The 17,249-nt window shown below is 42.6% G+C and overlaps 1 protein-coding gene across 4 annotated transcripts in view; it reads left to right on the plus strand.

The window, feature by feature from the left end:
- The first annotated feature begins 1,662 nt into the window (after positions 1-1,662).
- Positions 1,663-17,249, plus strand: part of vrk2 (VRK serine/threonine kinase 2) — a 35,774-nt gene continuing 20,187 nt past the window's right edge. For 2 of the 4 annotated variants that reach the window (XM_080016574.1, XM_080016575.1), the window contains exons 1-7: positions 1,663-2,509; positions 3,022-3,077; positions 8,624-8,693; positions 9,460-9,547; positions 10,031-10,139; positions 12,231-12,323; positions 12,686-12,818. In XM_080016574.1, the coding sequence (XP_079872700.1) occupies positions 2,347-2,509; positions 3,022-3,077; positions 8,624-8,693; positions 9,460-9,547; positions 10,031-10,139; positions 12,231-12,323; positions 12,686-12,818 (712 nt within the window). In that variant the 5' untranslated portion in view covers positions 1,663-2,346. The remainder of the gene's footprint in view (positions 2,510-3,021; positions 3,078-8,623; positions 8,694-9,459; positions 9,548-10,030; positions 10,140-12,230; positions 12,324-12,685; positions 12,819-17,249) is intronic. The other 2 variants (XM_080016576.1, XM_080016577.1) reach the window with 2 other exon arrangements.

Here is a 17,249-nt window from a genome sequence, read left to right on the forward strand (position 1 = left end):
GGGGCGGATTTTATTTTATTTATTTTATGAATTAGATAAATTAATAATAACAATGTTGCTGCGGACCCTGCGCAATTCCTGGGGGGGAGACCCCTAGGGGGGAGCGGACCCCAGATTGGTAACCCCTTGGATAGAAAACAAACTTTGTGTCACATGAAGCCTTTACTGGTCGATTGTTTGTAAAAGTATTGTTCTTAAAAGAGTTAAAACTGTTGAAAACTGTTGCGTTACTTTGTAGACGGTCTTAATACGCCGCTCGCAACAGCGTTCCGGGGAATTGAGCAGCCGTTCCGCTTGTGCCATTGTTGGATAACGACAGCATCAGTGGAATTTCTGCAGAAATCACAGGTGTTCCGGGAAACATTACAAAGCGGGAGCACGTCAGGAGATGCTTTAAAAATGAAAATGAAAGTAAAATCGGTGCGTTTGGGTCAAACTCGGACATTATTAACGGCGTCGATGTAGTTCAAATGTATGTTCTATGTTGCCTTTCATATATGACAAAGTCTGGCTGGCATACATAGTCAGTTCATAATTAATTCATTTATCTAGCAAATGCAGGGTATGTGTATGTGTTATCTTACATTTTAGGGGGACTCTAGTAGAAAGTAGTACAACACACTTTGGCTCGTCCCAAATCTCTACTTGCCCATCCGATCACAGCAGTACGTCAAACAAATAAAAGCTGGAGGGGAGAGAAGGTGTCGACATGAAACATTAGAAAATATCACATTTACATTTACATTTAGTCATTTAGCAGACGCTTTTATCCAAAGCGACTTACAAGGGAGAAAAACATTCAGCTACATTGCGACAGAGATTAGTGTAATAACAACATTGGTATAACAATAAATACTGCAAGGTGGTGCTAAGTAGGTTAGGGCAGGAGGTACTCACTGAAGAGCTGGGTCTTCAGGTGCTTCTTAAAGACAGAGAGGGAGGTCCCCGCTCTGGTCATTTTTGGCAGCTCGTTCCACCAACGTGGAACTACAAATGAGAATAACCTGGATTGCCGTGGCTGTACGGCCGGCAGAGCCAGGCGACGCTCATTTGACGAGCGCAGCATCCGGGGGGCAACATGTGCTCTTACAAGAACATTTAAGTAGGTATATATATATATATAAAATATATGACCATTCTTACTTTTTGAAAATACTATCAACACCAACAGCAGACATAGTCTTTGATTTATTATTTGAAATCGCTGACATTGGAAATGGGACCTTTAAATGATGCGTTTCAATTGAGGTCGGACCTCGGACAAATCCGACCCCCTACTCCGACAAGGGCCAAAGGAACGTCCCCGTGCGTCTGACTTCCAGGCGGGCGTCTTCGGGGCCGATCCATCGCGCCCCGAGTTTGCCGAGACAAGCGGAGGCGACGTCACGGCGTCGCGCCGTCCTACCGGGGGAACAGGCGACAGTTCCCTTCGCGCGGGGTTTTGTCGAGAAAGCGCGCCCGACGCCGACCCTCCGACGCTCCGTTGACGGACGCCCTCGCAGCTTCGCGGAGTCACAGAGCGGCCGAACGCCCGGGCCCGCCTCGCTCCCATTGGCTGGTGTTTGGACGGCGCGCCATTCTTCGCTTCCGATTGGATGGCGAATAGAAAGGAAGGGGGGCTCCTCTTTCTCCCCCATTGGACGTGCCCCCGATGCGGGCGGGACAAACCTTCCGGAAAGGACGGAAACGAAACCGTTCGCGACGAGCCGCGGTAGCGCGTCCTCATGCGGGTGACGGTGAACTCAACCGTGGGCGTTGTTTGTCAGCAGTGACACAAACGTCAGTGGCGATAACGTTCAGGCGTCTCACCCGGATAGCTTCTCGTGTGGACGGCATAAATCTGGTTTCACCGCGTTTTTGCGACCCCCCCCCACCGGGTATATTAACTACACGGTTGTTGCTGTTGTCGGGCGACGCCGAAGAAACGCGTGGTTGGATCGACTCGAAAACATTGGCAGCCTGCAAACGGGGAGATTACGTTTGGGTGCAGAGTTGAGAACACACAAACAAAACGAGAAATCAAAGCAATTTATTGAAGTCAATGGTTTTGATAGCTCGCAATTACTCCTGGGTTCGTTCTGAATCATAGGAGGATGGTGAGAGTGCGTTATGAAGTAGATTTGTATCACAATATTTTATCAATTAAATAACCTCATTAATTGTTGATACAGAGGTTAATTGTTTATTGTTCGTGTCTAGGTGTATTGCATCTTGCAGTCTATTTCAAATTTTTATTCCGCCTATTACCATTGCCTGTTGTTCTGATGTGAGCCGCTGTACAGCTACAATTTCCCTTCGGCGATGAATAGAGTATATCGGTTCACCTGAAATTCCCCCCAGGGATTAATGGAGTTTTATCTGATCTGTCTACGCACAGCTGATATGGCGCTACGCAAGAGAGCGTTGCCTGACCCGCTACCAGAGGGCTTCGTACTGACCGACGCAGAGAAGAAGCGTTGGAAGCTGGGGAGAATCATTGGTCAGGGTGGCTTTGGCCTGATCCATCTAGGTAATACGCGCACTCATGCACCCTCTCGCAATCTATGTCTGATTGATCTATATCTTTAAATGTATGCCTTTCACAAACAAACTTACACGCTCCCGCGTATGCACAATTGCATAACCAGACTTATGACTTCTGGCCTTATTTGGCATCAATTATGGTGGCAATCATTTGTGAGATTATTTTGTATGTAAAAAAATATATATCATTAAAATGTTCTACAAAATCCACAGCTTAACAACCTAAGTTGCTAGAATATAAGCTATTGATCCCTACAGCCTGTTGACTCTCCAATCTTTGAATGACCTCTCCCCTATTAACCCACTTTACAAAATACAGCATCTAATAAGCTATAAACAGTAAGATTATCACCTTTTAATTTGACAATCATGGTCCTACTTAAAATGAGAAAATTCCAAACTTTCTTTCTCCAGGGTTTTATTTATTGTATAGAAGTGTTGAATAACTTAACTTTGTTTGCTTTTAATTATCTTTTTGTATCTCCGATCTTCTCTTAGCTTCTCAAGATGTGCACACGCCTGTTGCAGAGGACACTGATTTTGTCATAAAAGTGGTAAGTACATCAGAGACATAAATATAACTTATCTAAACACATACACAGATACTGGCCCTAACATCCTCTAAAAATGCTCCTTTTGAATAAATCTCAAATTAGTGTAATGAACCAAATAATTCCAGACCTACAGGTACCTAACATTCTAAACACACTCACATACTATTTGCTCTCAAGGGATTATTACAGTATGCGCTACTTCAAATTACTTGTGTTTAATTTTCTATTTTTATAGCATATTTATTATCAGTCTATTTGTACATGGTTTTTCTTGAAAGACATTTAAATTCAAATTAATTTACATGTTTGGGTTATTTTTTATCTACAATAGATTTTTTTTCTGCAAGAAAATATATTGTCTTTGTTACGTGGTGTGAGTGCACACTGGGAATGGCATTGTCATGATTGGTAGGGGCAATTCCAGAATCTTTGAAAATGTGGTGGCACAGGGGGGCACCAAGAACAAGTCAGGGGGCTTGAGTGGTTCTGGTTTTATTTGAGCTGGTCCGCTGTAGAGCTGATCCACTGCAGTCCACTACCCTTGGAGTCCGCGGTGGTTGGGAACCTCTGCTCTAGCCCAATGTTGTTGGGGGGCTACTGGGGGGGGGCAGTCATAATTATGTCCGGGGAGGCGATAATATTTGATATCGCGATATTTGCCACCATATGCAATATTTTCACAGTATTGAAATATCCTCCCCTCACCCTGTCCTTCGGTCCGTGGGACCAGGGGGAGCTCTTTCACTTGCGTGAACACACACAGGATGTACAGTATGTGGATGTATGCACGCAACAGCGGGGAAGCAGATGGAGGATTTGGACGGTGTTGGCGTGGATGGTGATTAAGTTGCAGCTCTGACGTTCGACGTGCACGCCAGCGATGGGTTGCCCGCGTTCGGCGTATCAAAACTGTGTTTTTTATTTGAGATATAGGTTGTTGTTTTTTTTTTACGTCTGCTTATGGAAGGAAACAAGTGCGTATGCAACGAAACGTGACGCAATGTGGACAATTTCTCTGTGACTCTCCCCGATCACCCCCTCCCCATGTGTAATGTGCAGAAAATAATCTTAACGAGTCACGGCCCATTCCTCCGTGCCTCTTCCCCACACTGTTTTTAGTTGTTTTATCTGGAGGATCGGGGCGCATGGAGAGCTGTGTTCGCGCCAGTGTCCGGACACGGACGATTAACACATATAAAAATATATTTATGATTCCCCTTATTTATAATTCCTCATTGAAATGTTATCCCTGTGCATTTTGTAAGCTTCTGTTTTATCCTGTTGTTGTAATGCACATTGACTGATTGGTGAATGGGAGATCAGTTCTGAACACACTTTACGTGAACGCACAACTTGCGATCCTGGCATTAAAGGGTCACAGTCTCAGGTTCACAGTGTTTTTATTGTATATGTATTTGTTGTAAATGAATGAAACCAAAAAAACACAACCCAGCGTAATGGGAACCCCCCCCCCACGACGATGCTAACATTGTGTATTGCGGTATTTGGGTGGGACTGCATCACAATTTAAAATTTGGGATATCGCCCAAGCCTATGAGACAGATACTAATACCATGTCTTTTCTCTTCATAAAGACCAGACACTGCAGGTAAGACTGCAGTCTTATTTTGAGAATAAAAACAAGTATATTTTTTTAATTTTCTTTTTTATAATATTGGGGGGAAAAAAAGTCACTTAACTTTGGACTTGACTTGCCTCAACTAAAGACTCGCCTTGACGTAACCTGTGACTTGACTTGCCCAAGGAAAAATGACTTGGGACATGCTTGAGACTTACTTGTCACTTGGATTAGAGAGACTTGTTCACATGTCTGTTGGTAGCTATAAAGGCCCTTTTAAGAAAGGATGTGGGTATCAACAATTATGACATGATTATCATACGTGTATACATATAAATCATGCGTGGTTTGAAAATACCCCCGTCCTTTTCTTTAAAACCTTGACTTTTTCTCCATTTGCCAGTTCTACAGGGAAAGCTCACTCATCCTTCACATTTCAAGGTTTACCCACAAATGCAGAACTAAACAATCCATGTACTGACCTCATATCAGTGTGTACTTCCACACATGATTCAGCCTTGTAATATAAAGTATGAACTTTGACGGAAATGGTAAAGTTGGTGTTGAGAGGAGGTAAGGCTCGGTAAGGCTAGCATGTAATGTTAGTGTTTTATTTGGGTGGGGGGGGGCATTTATTGGTTTAGCTGTTTTTGTATTGAAAAAAGTGGGAGTGACCTGTCAAAAATGGCTTAGTTAGTGATTTTTGTCAAAGAATCGATTTGAAAAACAGTGGAAACAACAGAAACAATCCATTAAATAGTCAGTATTTTCGTATTTTTAACAGGGTTACAAAAAGATTTATTCATAACTTTATTTATAGCAATTTCACATCTTCTCATGTGCTGGCTCATGAGTCTGCTGTTCTAAACAAACTTACATTACACTGGTTTGTTTTTGGAATTCTCTATCCCCCAGAGTCTATGGCTGCCATGGCGCACCTGCCTCACGGTGTAGGCAAACTGCAAACACACGATCACAAGAGGATCGGCTCATTGCCTGTGATTAGGGAAAGATTTGACAGTCTCTCTAGTTTTCTTGAGAATTGATTGAAAGTTCCTGCAGTTGAAGAAAAATGTCCAAAGTTTTAGCTGGCTAATTATTTGTCACTAGAGGGCTAATTAGCCAGGAACCGGTGCTTATTGAGAACGCTCCTAAGACCCCGTTTTGCCTCTAGAACAGCCTGGATTCCAAGTGGCATGAATTCAACAAGCTACTTAGAATTACATATCCGTCGGGGGTCTTCGGTCGGTGCTTGCTCGATTGTGTTATGGAGTTCCTGTAGATTTAGTCACATATACATGCTGCAAATTTGCTATTCCAATTTTTCGCGATAATCAAGACAATATCTACTGGATTGTGATCTAAGGACTTTGCATGCAGGCCCCTGGAGGAAACTTAAGAACGCTTTCACATATTCAGTGTTAGGTCTATTTGAATGGAACCCTGGTGCCTTTACTCCCTCGGTACGACTCGTTTGGCAGGAGAGAAACGCAGTAATCGCACCTGTGTATGGAGCAAAACAACTGGTCCGATCTCAGGCGGCTTCCAAGCCCACTCTGGTGTGGTTCGATTGCGGTGAGAACCCAATTACTTCCTGTAATTCGACGGAATTACAGGAAGTAAACCAGACATGGTATATATTATGGGGTTTACATTTGGTTCAAGGCTTGTGTTCTCCGGTCGTACAGACATCTGATTGCAGCACTTCTTCCTGAGGGCGCTTTCACACCTGTAGTTCGCTAGATTTGACCGATTCAAGGGCAAGTTGCTTCACTGTTGAATTTTTAATCAGGTCGGGTTAGTGTTCACACGGCCCTGTGTTAAGCGCACCAAAACTTGTAAACAAATGACACACGGTCATACAGGTCTTTAATCTATTGGATGAAAGATTTCCGAGAGATAATCATCCGATGAGTGGTGATGTCCCTGTTTGTGCTTTGCTGTGCGCGCTTGCTGTTATCTTCGATTGCCTGAATCACAAACACTAAAAGGCAATAAAACAAGCAGCGCTCCAAATGTCTGCAAAACTGCAAGTTAAAAGGGGTTCAACTCGGTACAGTGATTCTGATCAGGTGTAACGACATTTTTTTTTCCACAGTCTTTACACTTTGATATAGCCGCGCGTTCACACATCCATTGTCTGGGATCTTTACTCACGACTGCCGGTCTGTTCCGCGGGTGGATTCCCGTGTGTCCATTGAAGCACTTGGCTTTTCATTCATAAAAGAAACTCTGCAGTCTCCAGTAGCACGTGAAATCTGCTTTTCAACTTATGTAGTGGCATATACCTCTGTTTTAACATGAAGCCTTGCAATGCCCCTGGGGTGGTGAGAAGGGCTAATTTTAATGTGTAATCCAGACGAAATACAAACATGAATGAGGGGAAATCATTCTCTGTCACAAAATGACTTTGCGATGCTAGCTTTCATTATTAGGATTTGGTTTTCCAACCAAATCTCAACAGGAAGCAAAGCAGCATGTATTTATCCATTTCGAAAAAGGTTGCGGCCACAAATGAGGTTGGGAAATGAAAAACGTTGTCCTTCGAAAATAATGTATATATTTTTAAATTGTTGTATATTGAAAATCAGATAATGATGTTAAAAATAAATGTTTGTATTGAATTGTTACACCCCTACTTGGCATATATTGTCATATTCGGCACACAAACTTATTTCATTTTGATAAGCATTTTCCATTTTACACTTAAAGCAATAAACAATTAACCCCTTCTTAACAGATGTTAAGAGGTTGTATAATTCTAACAGTCTCTTGGTGATGGTGCTGACTAATTCATGTATTTTTTATTATGGTTTTGCGAAGTATCCTTTTTCTTTATCACATTTTGATCATTTTTGAAAACCTGGCTAGATAATGTTGGATATTTTCATAACTGTTAATATTTAAAAAAATAGCTCTGAATTTAGCTGCATTCAAAACAACAATACAAACAAAACATTTGTTATTTTTACTCATCATAAAGATGCAAGATATATCCCTTATAGGTGTATTAGGAAGGCAAGCTGTATTCACCTAATTTCATTTAGGCTAGGCTAGCTGATTCCCTATGGAGCCTTGCATTCCGCTAACACAGTTTGAATGGAGCCTGTTGCTATCTTGATATTGTGTCTTCTTCTTTGGGCTGCTCCTGTTAGGGGTCGCCACAGCGGATCATCTGCCTCCAACACCTTCTGTTCTGCACATCTTCCTCCCTTACACCAACCGCCTGCATGTCCTCTCTCACCACATCCACAAACCTTCTCTTTGGACTTCCTCTTTTCCTCTTGCCTGGCAGCTCCATCCTCAGCATCCTTCTCCCAATGTAACTTATCTCTCCTACACGTGTCCAAACCATCTCAGTCTGGCCTTTCTCACTTTTCCACCAAACTGTCCAACCTGAGCTGTCCCTCTAATGTACTCATTCTTAATCCTGTCCATCCTTGTCACTCCCAATGAAAACCTTAACATCCTCGACTCTGCCACCTCCAGTTCAGCCGCCTGCCTTTTTGTCAGAGCCACCGCCTCTGAACCGTACAACATAGCTGGTCTTAGTACCGTCCTGTAGACCTCCCCCTTCACTCTTGCTGGAACCCTTCTGTCACAGATCACTCCGGACACTCTTCTCCACCCACTCCACCCTGCCTGTACTCTTTTCTTCACTTCTCTCCGGCACTCTCCGCTTCTTTGGATGGTTGACCCCAAGTACCTGAACTCATCCGCTTTCTCCAACTCCACTCCTTGCATTCTCAGCTTTTCGCCGCTGCTGTATACACTTATGAAATTGGAATTTCCATTTTCGTCTGAATCTGAGACAGACAAAGCAGATTTTTCTGTAATTTGGCTTGTAGATATCTTGTCAGTGATGGGATAAATTATGTGCCAGGAGACTGCGTCTAAAACTACCAGCCGACTATGGTCTGTGATAATCAGACTGAACAAATTCAATACTACTTCCCTATGTGTGCAGGAGTACCAGGAGAATGGCCCACTGTTCTCTGAGCTCAAGTTCTACCAGAGGGCAGCCAAACCGGAGATCAGTAAGTAGCACCGCCCGCCGAGCGAGCCGGCAGCTCAGTGGAGCAGGAGTGTATTTGACTGATGAAGAGACGGCGGACACAGAGGGCTGCTGCTTGCAATACAGTAATTAATAAGCCAAAGCAAACATGCACCTCAGTGGCGGTAAGCTGCCGCCGCCGCTGCCCCCCCCCCCCCCCCCCGAGCTTGCTCAAGCTCTCGAACAGTGTCGTTTGGAGAGAGGGAAGCCACTCACACGTAATGATGCCCAGACCTCCACTGAGCCTCTGACCACCTGCCAGCCTGGTGGAGCGCCAGTCAGGCTAGCCGCCATCAAGACAAGCCAGGCCCACTGCTTTGTTTGTGGCTTCGGTGTGTGTGTGTGTGTGTGTGTGTGTGTGTGTGTGTGTGTGTGTGTGTGTGTGTGTGTGTGTGTGTGTGTGTGTGTGTGTGTGTGTGTGTGTGTGTGTGTGTGTGTGTGTGTGTGCGCGCCTGTGTGATTGATACGCTTGTATTTATACTTGGACCTTATACCTCCTTAGGGTGAGCCGGGAGAGATTTATCATAGATGACAAAACTTTCAAACACAGTTTAAGCAGTTTGCTTCTTTTGGACATAATAACCTCAAGTCTTTTTCCGACTTGGAGGTTTGGTTGATGTTCGGGTGATGGATAGTGGGGGCGCTATGGTCAACAAAAGAAATACAGTAGTCCAATTGATTGTACATGTATAAATATTACTTTTATGTTACTGAAACAAGTACTTTTTCCTTTCCCTTTTCTGTAACAGTGCAGACATGGACAAGAAGCAAGAAGCTAAACTTTTTGGGCATCCCATCCTACTGGGGATCGGGGCTAGCCGAACATAATGGAACTAGGTACTCTACAATCAGGGCTAATAGTAATGAAATAATTGTTTAAGTTATTTATACATTGATTTCTCTCAAACAGGTTCACAAATTTATTTACAATTGCGACAAAAAGTGATCCAACTAAAAAGTTCACACACAATTCAGGACTTGGTGTATTCAAAAGATGGATTCAAAAAAAATTGCTCTTTACCGAAAGAACAATCATTTCATGGACAAGAGAGGTAGAGTAACTTGAAAGACCTGAAATTCTTTGCTATAAGTTAAGAACATACTATATAACTATTCTATTTTAAAGATTTTTCAAAAGTATTTTATTCTTACATTCTAATTTGCAAATTGTGACACGGTTAATGTAATGTCTATTAAGCAATTACCAAATAATACAAACTCCATGAATTAGGATTTTGATTATTCTAGCAGCATTCTAGCAAATGACCGATAAAGGGTTTGTGACTAAAACATCATAATAAAACAGCCTTTTCCATTCAGGTACCGCTTCATGGCCATGGACCGCCTTGGCATTGACCTTCAGAAAGTCTGCGAGGGCAGCGGAGGTCAACTGAAGAGAGCCACAGTGCTCCAACTTGGTCTTGGGCTGGTATGAAAACAGAGCTGTAGGGGAGCTGTTGACTGTGTGTAATGGGTGTAGTTTCATAAGAATGGCATAGCCGTCAGTGCTGGGGGAAAAAACCAACATATGTTTAAATGGAGAATCAAATCTTGACAATAAAATTGAAAGTTGAATCGTAACAACCCTATTTCTCATATATATATATATATATATATATATATATATATATATGTGTGCTCGCGATTTGTGCGTTTTGTGCAGTTATTTTGCCCCAAAAAAATATTTCTAACCATGGGTCCTAAGAAAGTAAGTGCTGAGAAGAATGATGCGGATAATGTCAATTGAATTTTAAGCATGAATCATAGAAAAACATGAGCCAGGTGTGCATGTGATGGAATAAGCAATTTCTTTTAAAGTTAAGCGAAAGTGAAGTGAAAAAATAAAAATAAATTTGTAGCAATTAAGTTCAGCAGTTAATTGTAGCACCAAACGAAAGCGACCAAAAAAAGCACAAAACGAACTCCTTCAACCTCCTCCGCCTATCTCCTCCACCCTCCATCAGCATCTTCCGCTAGTCCAAGTCGTCTGATCTCCAAGGTAAATACACTTTATCAAACCAGTTTATTTCTTTACATTCTCTTTTATTATGTTTTATTATGTTTTTATACAATATTTGTTATTTATAAATACATTTTTCTTATTTAAAAACACATAAAAAAAATTGGGGTGGTTTTTGGGGGACTGGAACGGATTAATGGCATTTCAATTAATTTCAATGGGGGAAATTGATTTGCTATACAAGCAGATTGAATTACGAGCTCTGTCACGGAACAAATTAAACTTGTAAGTCAAAGTACCACTGTGTGTGTGTGTGTGTGTGTGTGTAGATAGATAGATATATGTGTGTGTGTATATATATATATATATATATATATATATATATATATATATATATATGTGTGTGTGTATATATATATGTGTGTGTGTGTATATATATATGTGTGTGTGTGTGTATATGCACACATAATGATCAATGGATCCTATACATAGTTCACCTCATATCATTGATACTGGGCCTGCACAATTTAGGTGTGCCAGTTGAACAATACAGCCAATATTTGAAGTAGACATACATTGTATATACTGGAGCCCTGGCATACCTAAATGGGACAGATCCCATTTTTATGTTATGAGCTACACGTGTGTCCCTGCCATGACACCTCTGTGAAATGGTCCCATTTGCATTGATACAGTTTAGACGTAAGGGCCTTGCATGGATAAGGGAAAAATGTTCCATTAATTTGCTTAAACGCTGTTGAATTAATGAAATTGCAATGAGATAATATATTACTGTATGCAGTAGTATGATGGGAATAGAGGAAAGCTTTAGCATGAAGATTGCATTGACAAATGTAGATATCTTATTGACGCTACAACAGTGGCATTCAAATAAGTTCTATGACTTTCCATTTGTAAAAGTGATGGATGGCCACTCTAATAAATGACAATGAAAGCAATTGCTGAAAACATGTGAAAAGACTGAACGATGTAGTACTGAATTGTGGCGTTAAACCGCTAAATTGTTTCTCACCGAGGCTAAACCATGTCTCAATGATGTAGAGCGGTCATACTTGGCAACACTATATAAACACATATATAGAACGCATATAAAATTCTGTTTTAGGAATAGACACCTGGAGTAAAAGGCGTCTTCAGGGAGACCGTGGACTCATGGTCAGTCTTTGCGCCGATCCCGTGTGTGCCTCCGGGTAACCCCGCCCGGCCCCCCCAACGATGTCACAAAGCAGAGACTCTCCTCTCCACTGGGTTGTCATGAACACATGTTTCTGTGGGGTGACAAACTCAGAACACAATTTTATTTTCACTTTAAAGGTACACTCAAGCCGAGTTGATAAGTAATGGAGGTTAACGACACAAGCTGGTACTGCGTTAAAGTTGTCCTTTACAATTTTGAACCAGTTTGTCCAGTCATGGTGGATATGGTCCAGCCCTTTAGCAATTGCTCTTCTGAATAATTCCTAAGAAGTTGTTATTCTTCTTATTCATTAGAGATCTTTTGTATGTGTGTCTGTCTTGTTGCGTCTTCTTTCTCGCCAGGTGGATGTGCTTGAGTATATCCATGACAACGAATATGTCCACGCGGACATCAAAGCCGCCAATCTAATGCTTGGTCACAGAGACCCTGACAAGGTGGGGCTGCATCTCTACTAGTTCGTAAGTGAATACGAGCACAACTTACTGTAATCTATCCGCACAGTATTTTTTAAGTGTCCTTTTTTTCCCCAAAGTAACTTGTATGTTGTCTCTGTATGGTGATGGCTCATCAGTGTGTGTAAAAGTAAAAATAAAAAAAATCGGAGGCTAGAACAACAGAAACAAATACGCACAGATGAACACATGGGAGATTGTTGGAGTCAAATTATATTTCAGTGATTTAAAAAAAGTTCTCCAAGTCTTATTAAAGTTCTAAGGGAAGGTTTGATCCTCATTGTTGGCACAACTGATGTATGCATACACATTTTTATCAATGTGTGGTATATTGTATGTTCTAGGTCTTTCTGGCGGACTATGGTCTATCCTACAGGTACTGCCCTAATGGAGTCCACAAGGACTACAAAGAGAATCCCAAGAAGGGCCACAATGGAACCATCGAGTACACCAGTCTGGATGCCCACAATGGAGTTGGTGAGCTATCCAAAATAGATGAAACAAAGTACAATGGGGATTACACTGCACAAGTCTTTCCTCTTGATTCATGTTCGACAGAGTTGATCAGTTTGAAATATATAACTTTCCCAAAGCTGTGAAGTTGACGCCAGTCTTGTTGATACTTTATTCACTAGCTAACAAATGATTTACAGAACGCTGGTGTTGAATTAAAAAACGTTTAGTATTATAAGACGAACCCCCCCCCCCCCTTTTTTTTTTCAAGACTCATTTTGGGAAGGATATTTGACCAAAATAAGACCAAATCTTGTTTTATAACAAAATTATTTTATTTGAAAATAATGATAACACAGCATGTAGTCGTACAGAGAATACCCGGTAGCCTATGTGCGAAGATTGATGAGGGTAATGGTGGAACATAATTTTACAAGCGCGAAGTCCACCCGAAGCTGTTAGCAACATGCTAAGTTTAGCTCAAGCTGATTGGCGTCTGACTGAGTCAGTCACACTATGGCAAGTAACACACAGGAGCTAGAAGACCAGCAAAATCGCTCCCTCTCCATGCCCCCCTCAGGATGAGGCCCTTGCAGTTATGTAGTTCTAGGGGGACCTCCCCAGTTCCCCTCAAGGAGTCCCCAGAACTGTTTGGTGGGAAAACGCCTATATAGTTGAACACACCTTAAATAGATGACTGTTAAGACAATTGATGCCGGACTATGCCTCACACTTCACAACCCTCTGTCATAAGTCACTTGGTTTTTAGTTGTAGATGTGCACACTATATGATTCTCCACAGACTGGGAATAATGCCGCATCCCACATGGAACAACGTAAGCAGGATTTATTTTTTATTTTTTCTTCAAAGATCATGTTTGGTAGCCCTCTTGTTCCAAACATTGTACACTATCAATCATTGTGACATGGGGAGTTGGCAGCCAGAGAGAGCTTACCCCATTTGCTCTTTGGAATGTGGGACTATAAATCATGCTGAGCATCACACACTACACAAGCCAGTATTGGGGAAAAAAAAACAGATAACGTTGAATATTGTTTGAATGGTCAAACAAGGTAATGATTCCACTGAGACATCTGGGAGAGGGAGGGGGAGGGAGAGGGAGGGGGGGAGAGAGGGAGAGAGAGAGAGAGAGGGAGAGAGAGAGAGAGAGAGAGAGAGAGAGAGAGAGAGAGAGAGGGAGAGGGAGAGAGCTTGATGTCTCTGTGTCCACCATGCTTAATGTTATCAAGAAGTTTAAGGCCCATGGAACTGTAGCCAACCTTCCTGGAAGTGAATGCAAGAGAAACATTGAACAAAGATTGGAGCGAATGATTGTTCAAATGGTTGAGAAGGGACCTTGGACAACTGCAAAAAAGATTCAAGCTGACCTCCAGACACAGGGTACAACGGTTTCAACTAACTACACCATCCAGTTTGTAGAAAAACACAGAAAATGTATTTAGTTTATGGCTGCACGGGCATGTTCGTTTATAATAATGGAGTTCTCTAATTTAGTAAAGGGGTTGTGGTGGAAAAGGTAAGTTAAATCGGGTTAAGACAGAAACACACATTTGGGAAATGAAAAGGTCCTTACCATGAAAAGAGGGAGAGTGACAGAGGGATTGTATTTAATGCACTCTTAGGTGCAACTACGTTATCTAAACGGAATAATAAAATAAAGATTATCGCCGTGCTATCCCAACATCACTATGCCATGCTTTACTGGGGTTCCAAGGCTCACTGGGTTCGCCTTTGTCTCGATCACCGTATCGGCTCCGATGTATCGGCTAAGCTCAGTATTCCCGTGGGATGTCTGATCCGGAACGTCAAGGAGGGTCTGGGATTCTTGTGTATTGATGGGCTTACCGTGCAGTGGGTTGGTGGTGTGTCGGCGGCCTCGGGGGATCTGGTACGTTCCTTCAACGGAGGAAAAGGAACTCGGTCAAAAACAGTCATTCGACCTGGAAGCGGGGATCTTTAAACGGTGGTTCTCCAGCCAGGTTTAAAGGGAGGGAAGAAGGGAGAAAAAGCTTTCAAGGTACGATGCGTACCTGAGGGTCTCTGCGACGTGGCTGCGGTTAGGAAAACGTGGTTTAAAAAGAACAAAGGAAGACAGGTGGCTTGCCATCGCGCCGGATGAAATGGTATTCTGGGGGTTTTATGTAGTCCGAGGGGGTGGGACCGGAAGTGACCTCCTTGGATGGCCATTAGTCTGACAGTTTCGGGGGAGGTCAAACATATAAATTTGTTATTATTCATCCCCCAAAGTCGGGAGTGGTATCGTTCTTTGCACAATGACCTAATGAAAAATGTTATTGTGGTTACACATTGATTAAGATACATTTTCAGCCTGGTCTCCCTTTTAAGGAAACAGACTTCAGGTCATGTAAATCTCCTGGGCCAAATGGCCGGCACTCACTGATCCAGCCAAGGGTTCAGGGGAAAACGGCCAGAGATTGCTGTGTCTGCTCTCTCGGCCAGCTCCAACTATTAAATTACTTTGATCTTCCATGATCATTGTCTTACTGTGGGAGTCAGAAGGAGGGGGGGATATTTTCTCTCAATGGCCCGCCGGCCTCTTGTTATAAATCTGTGTGTGGCATCATGAAATTGGAAGATTACCAAGTTCATGGGTCCTTCAGCAGGACAATGACCCAAAGGACACATCAAAAAGCACCCAGGAATGGTTCAAAACAAAACGCTGGACAGTTCTAAAGATGCCAGCAATGACTCTATATCTAAATCCCATTGAACACATGTGGAGAGATCTAAAAACAGCAGTTGGAAGAAGGCCCCCTTCAAATCTGAGAGAACTGGAGCAGTTTACAAAAGAAGAGTGTGCAAAACCGCCGGTAGAGAGGTGTATAGGTGTAAGTCTATAGGAATTGCTTGACAGCAGTTATTTTCTCCCAAGGTTGTGCTACCAATTAAATCTAGGGTGTCAATATTTGTCAACGCCATTTCTCTTTATTTTATGACTTAAAAGGATACAGTATGTTAAGATCTGAATGAAAAACGTTTCTGTATTATTAACAGTGAAATACAGAATTGAGACTAAATACATTTGTAAATTTCAACTTATTTTAAAACAATTGTGTGTTACTGTTTTTTTTTTTTTAATTGGCACGGGTGCCAATACTTGTCCAGTGTATGGACAAGTAAACCCAACTCGTGGAATCTCAAAAATAAGTTTGAAAATGAAAAACATGACCCCCACCCCCTCCCCAGGGGGTTTATTTCAACCGTACATGTGACCTCTAAGTACAGCATGCTTAAATATTTCTGTTTTTTATTTTGGACCGATCTTGGATGAAAGTCTCCCTATTTCCCTTGAAATCCCTGTTTTTGTCAATACATGTGAACAGTCTCTCCATCCTACTGCCCTCTGCCTCCTTCGGCTGATATTGGGAACACATTAAGTCGCAAATTGCTTACATTTTCCTGCTTTTCATTGACCATCGATTACCCCCCCCCCCCCCCCCCCCCCCCCAAGGTAAATATCCAGTATGCATGGCCCGGAAAACATAATCACTGCGCTGGAGTTGATATCAATATTGTCAACGGGGGGTAGAGGAGTAGCCATAATTATCACTAGAAAGGGGGCAGAAGTTACATTTAATGAATTGTTTTTATAGAAAAGGGAGGAAGGATTGAGAGTTACATCGATCAGCCACAACATTGAAACCACGGACAGGTGACTTGAATAATATTGCTCATCTCGTTCCAGTGGCACCTGTCAGCGGTTGGGATATATTAGGGATCAAGTGAACAGTCAGTTCTTAAAGTTGATGCAGGAAAAAGGCAAGCGTAAGGATTTGAGCGACTTTGACAAGGGCCGAATTGTGATGGCGAGACGACTGGGTCAGAGCATCTCCAAAACGGCAGTTGGACCGCTTCTGGTTAGTACCTACCAGAAGCGGTCCAAGGAAAGACAACCAGTGAACTGGCGACAGGGTCAAGGCTCGTTGATGCGTGTGGGGAGCGAAAGCTAGCCCGTCTGGTCCGATACAACTGAAAAAGTTAGTGCTGTCTATGATAGAAAGGTGTCAGTACACACAGTGCATCACAGCTTGCTGTGTATGGGGCCGTGTGGCAACAGACCAAGCAGAGTGTCCATGCTGACCCCTGTGCACCGCCAAAAGCGCCTGCACATACCTGGGGAAGAAATGGCACCAGGATGCACCATGGGAGGAAGGCAGCCGGCAGAGGCAATGTGATGCTCTGGGCAATGTCCTGTTGGAAACCTTGGGTCCTAGCATTCATGTGGATGCTACTGACATGTACCACCTACCTAAAAGTTATTGCAGATCAAGTTCACCCCTTCATGGCAACGGTATTCCTTAATGGCAGTGGCCTCTTTCGGTTGGGTAATGTGCCCTACCGTACCGCAAAAATGTTCAGGAATGGTTTGAGAAACATGACAAAGAGTTTCAGGGGTTGACTTGGCCTCCAAA

The sequence above is a fragment of the Zeus faber genome, assembly GCF_960531495.2.
Source record: "Zeus faber genome assembly, chromosome: 16".
In the NCBI taxonomy this organism is placed as follows: domain Eukaryota; kingdom Metazoa; phylum Chordata; class Actinopteri; order Zeiformes; family Zeidae; genus Zeus; species Zeus faber.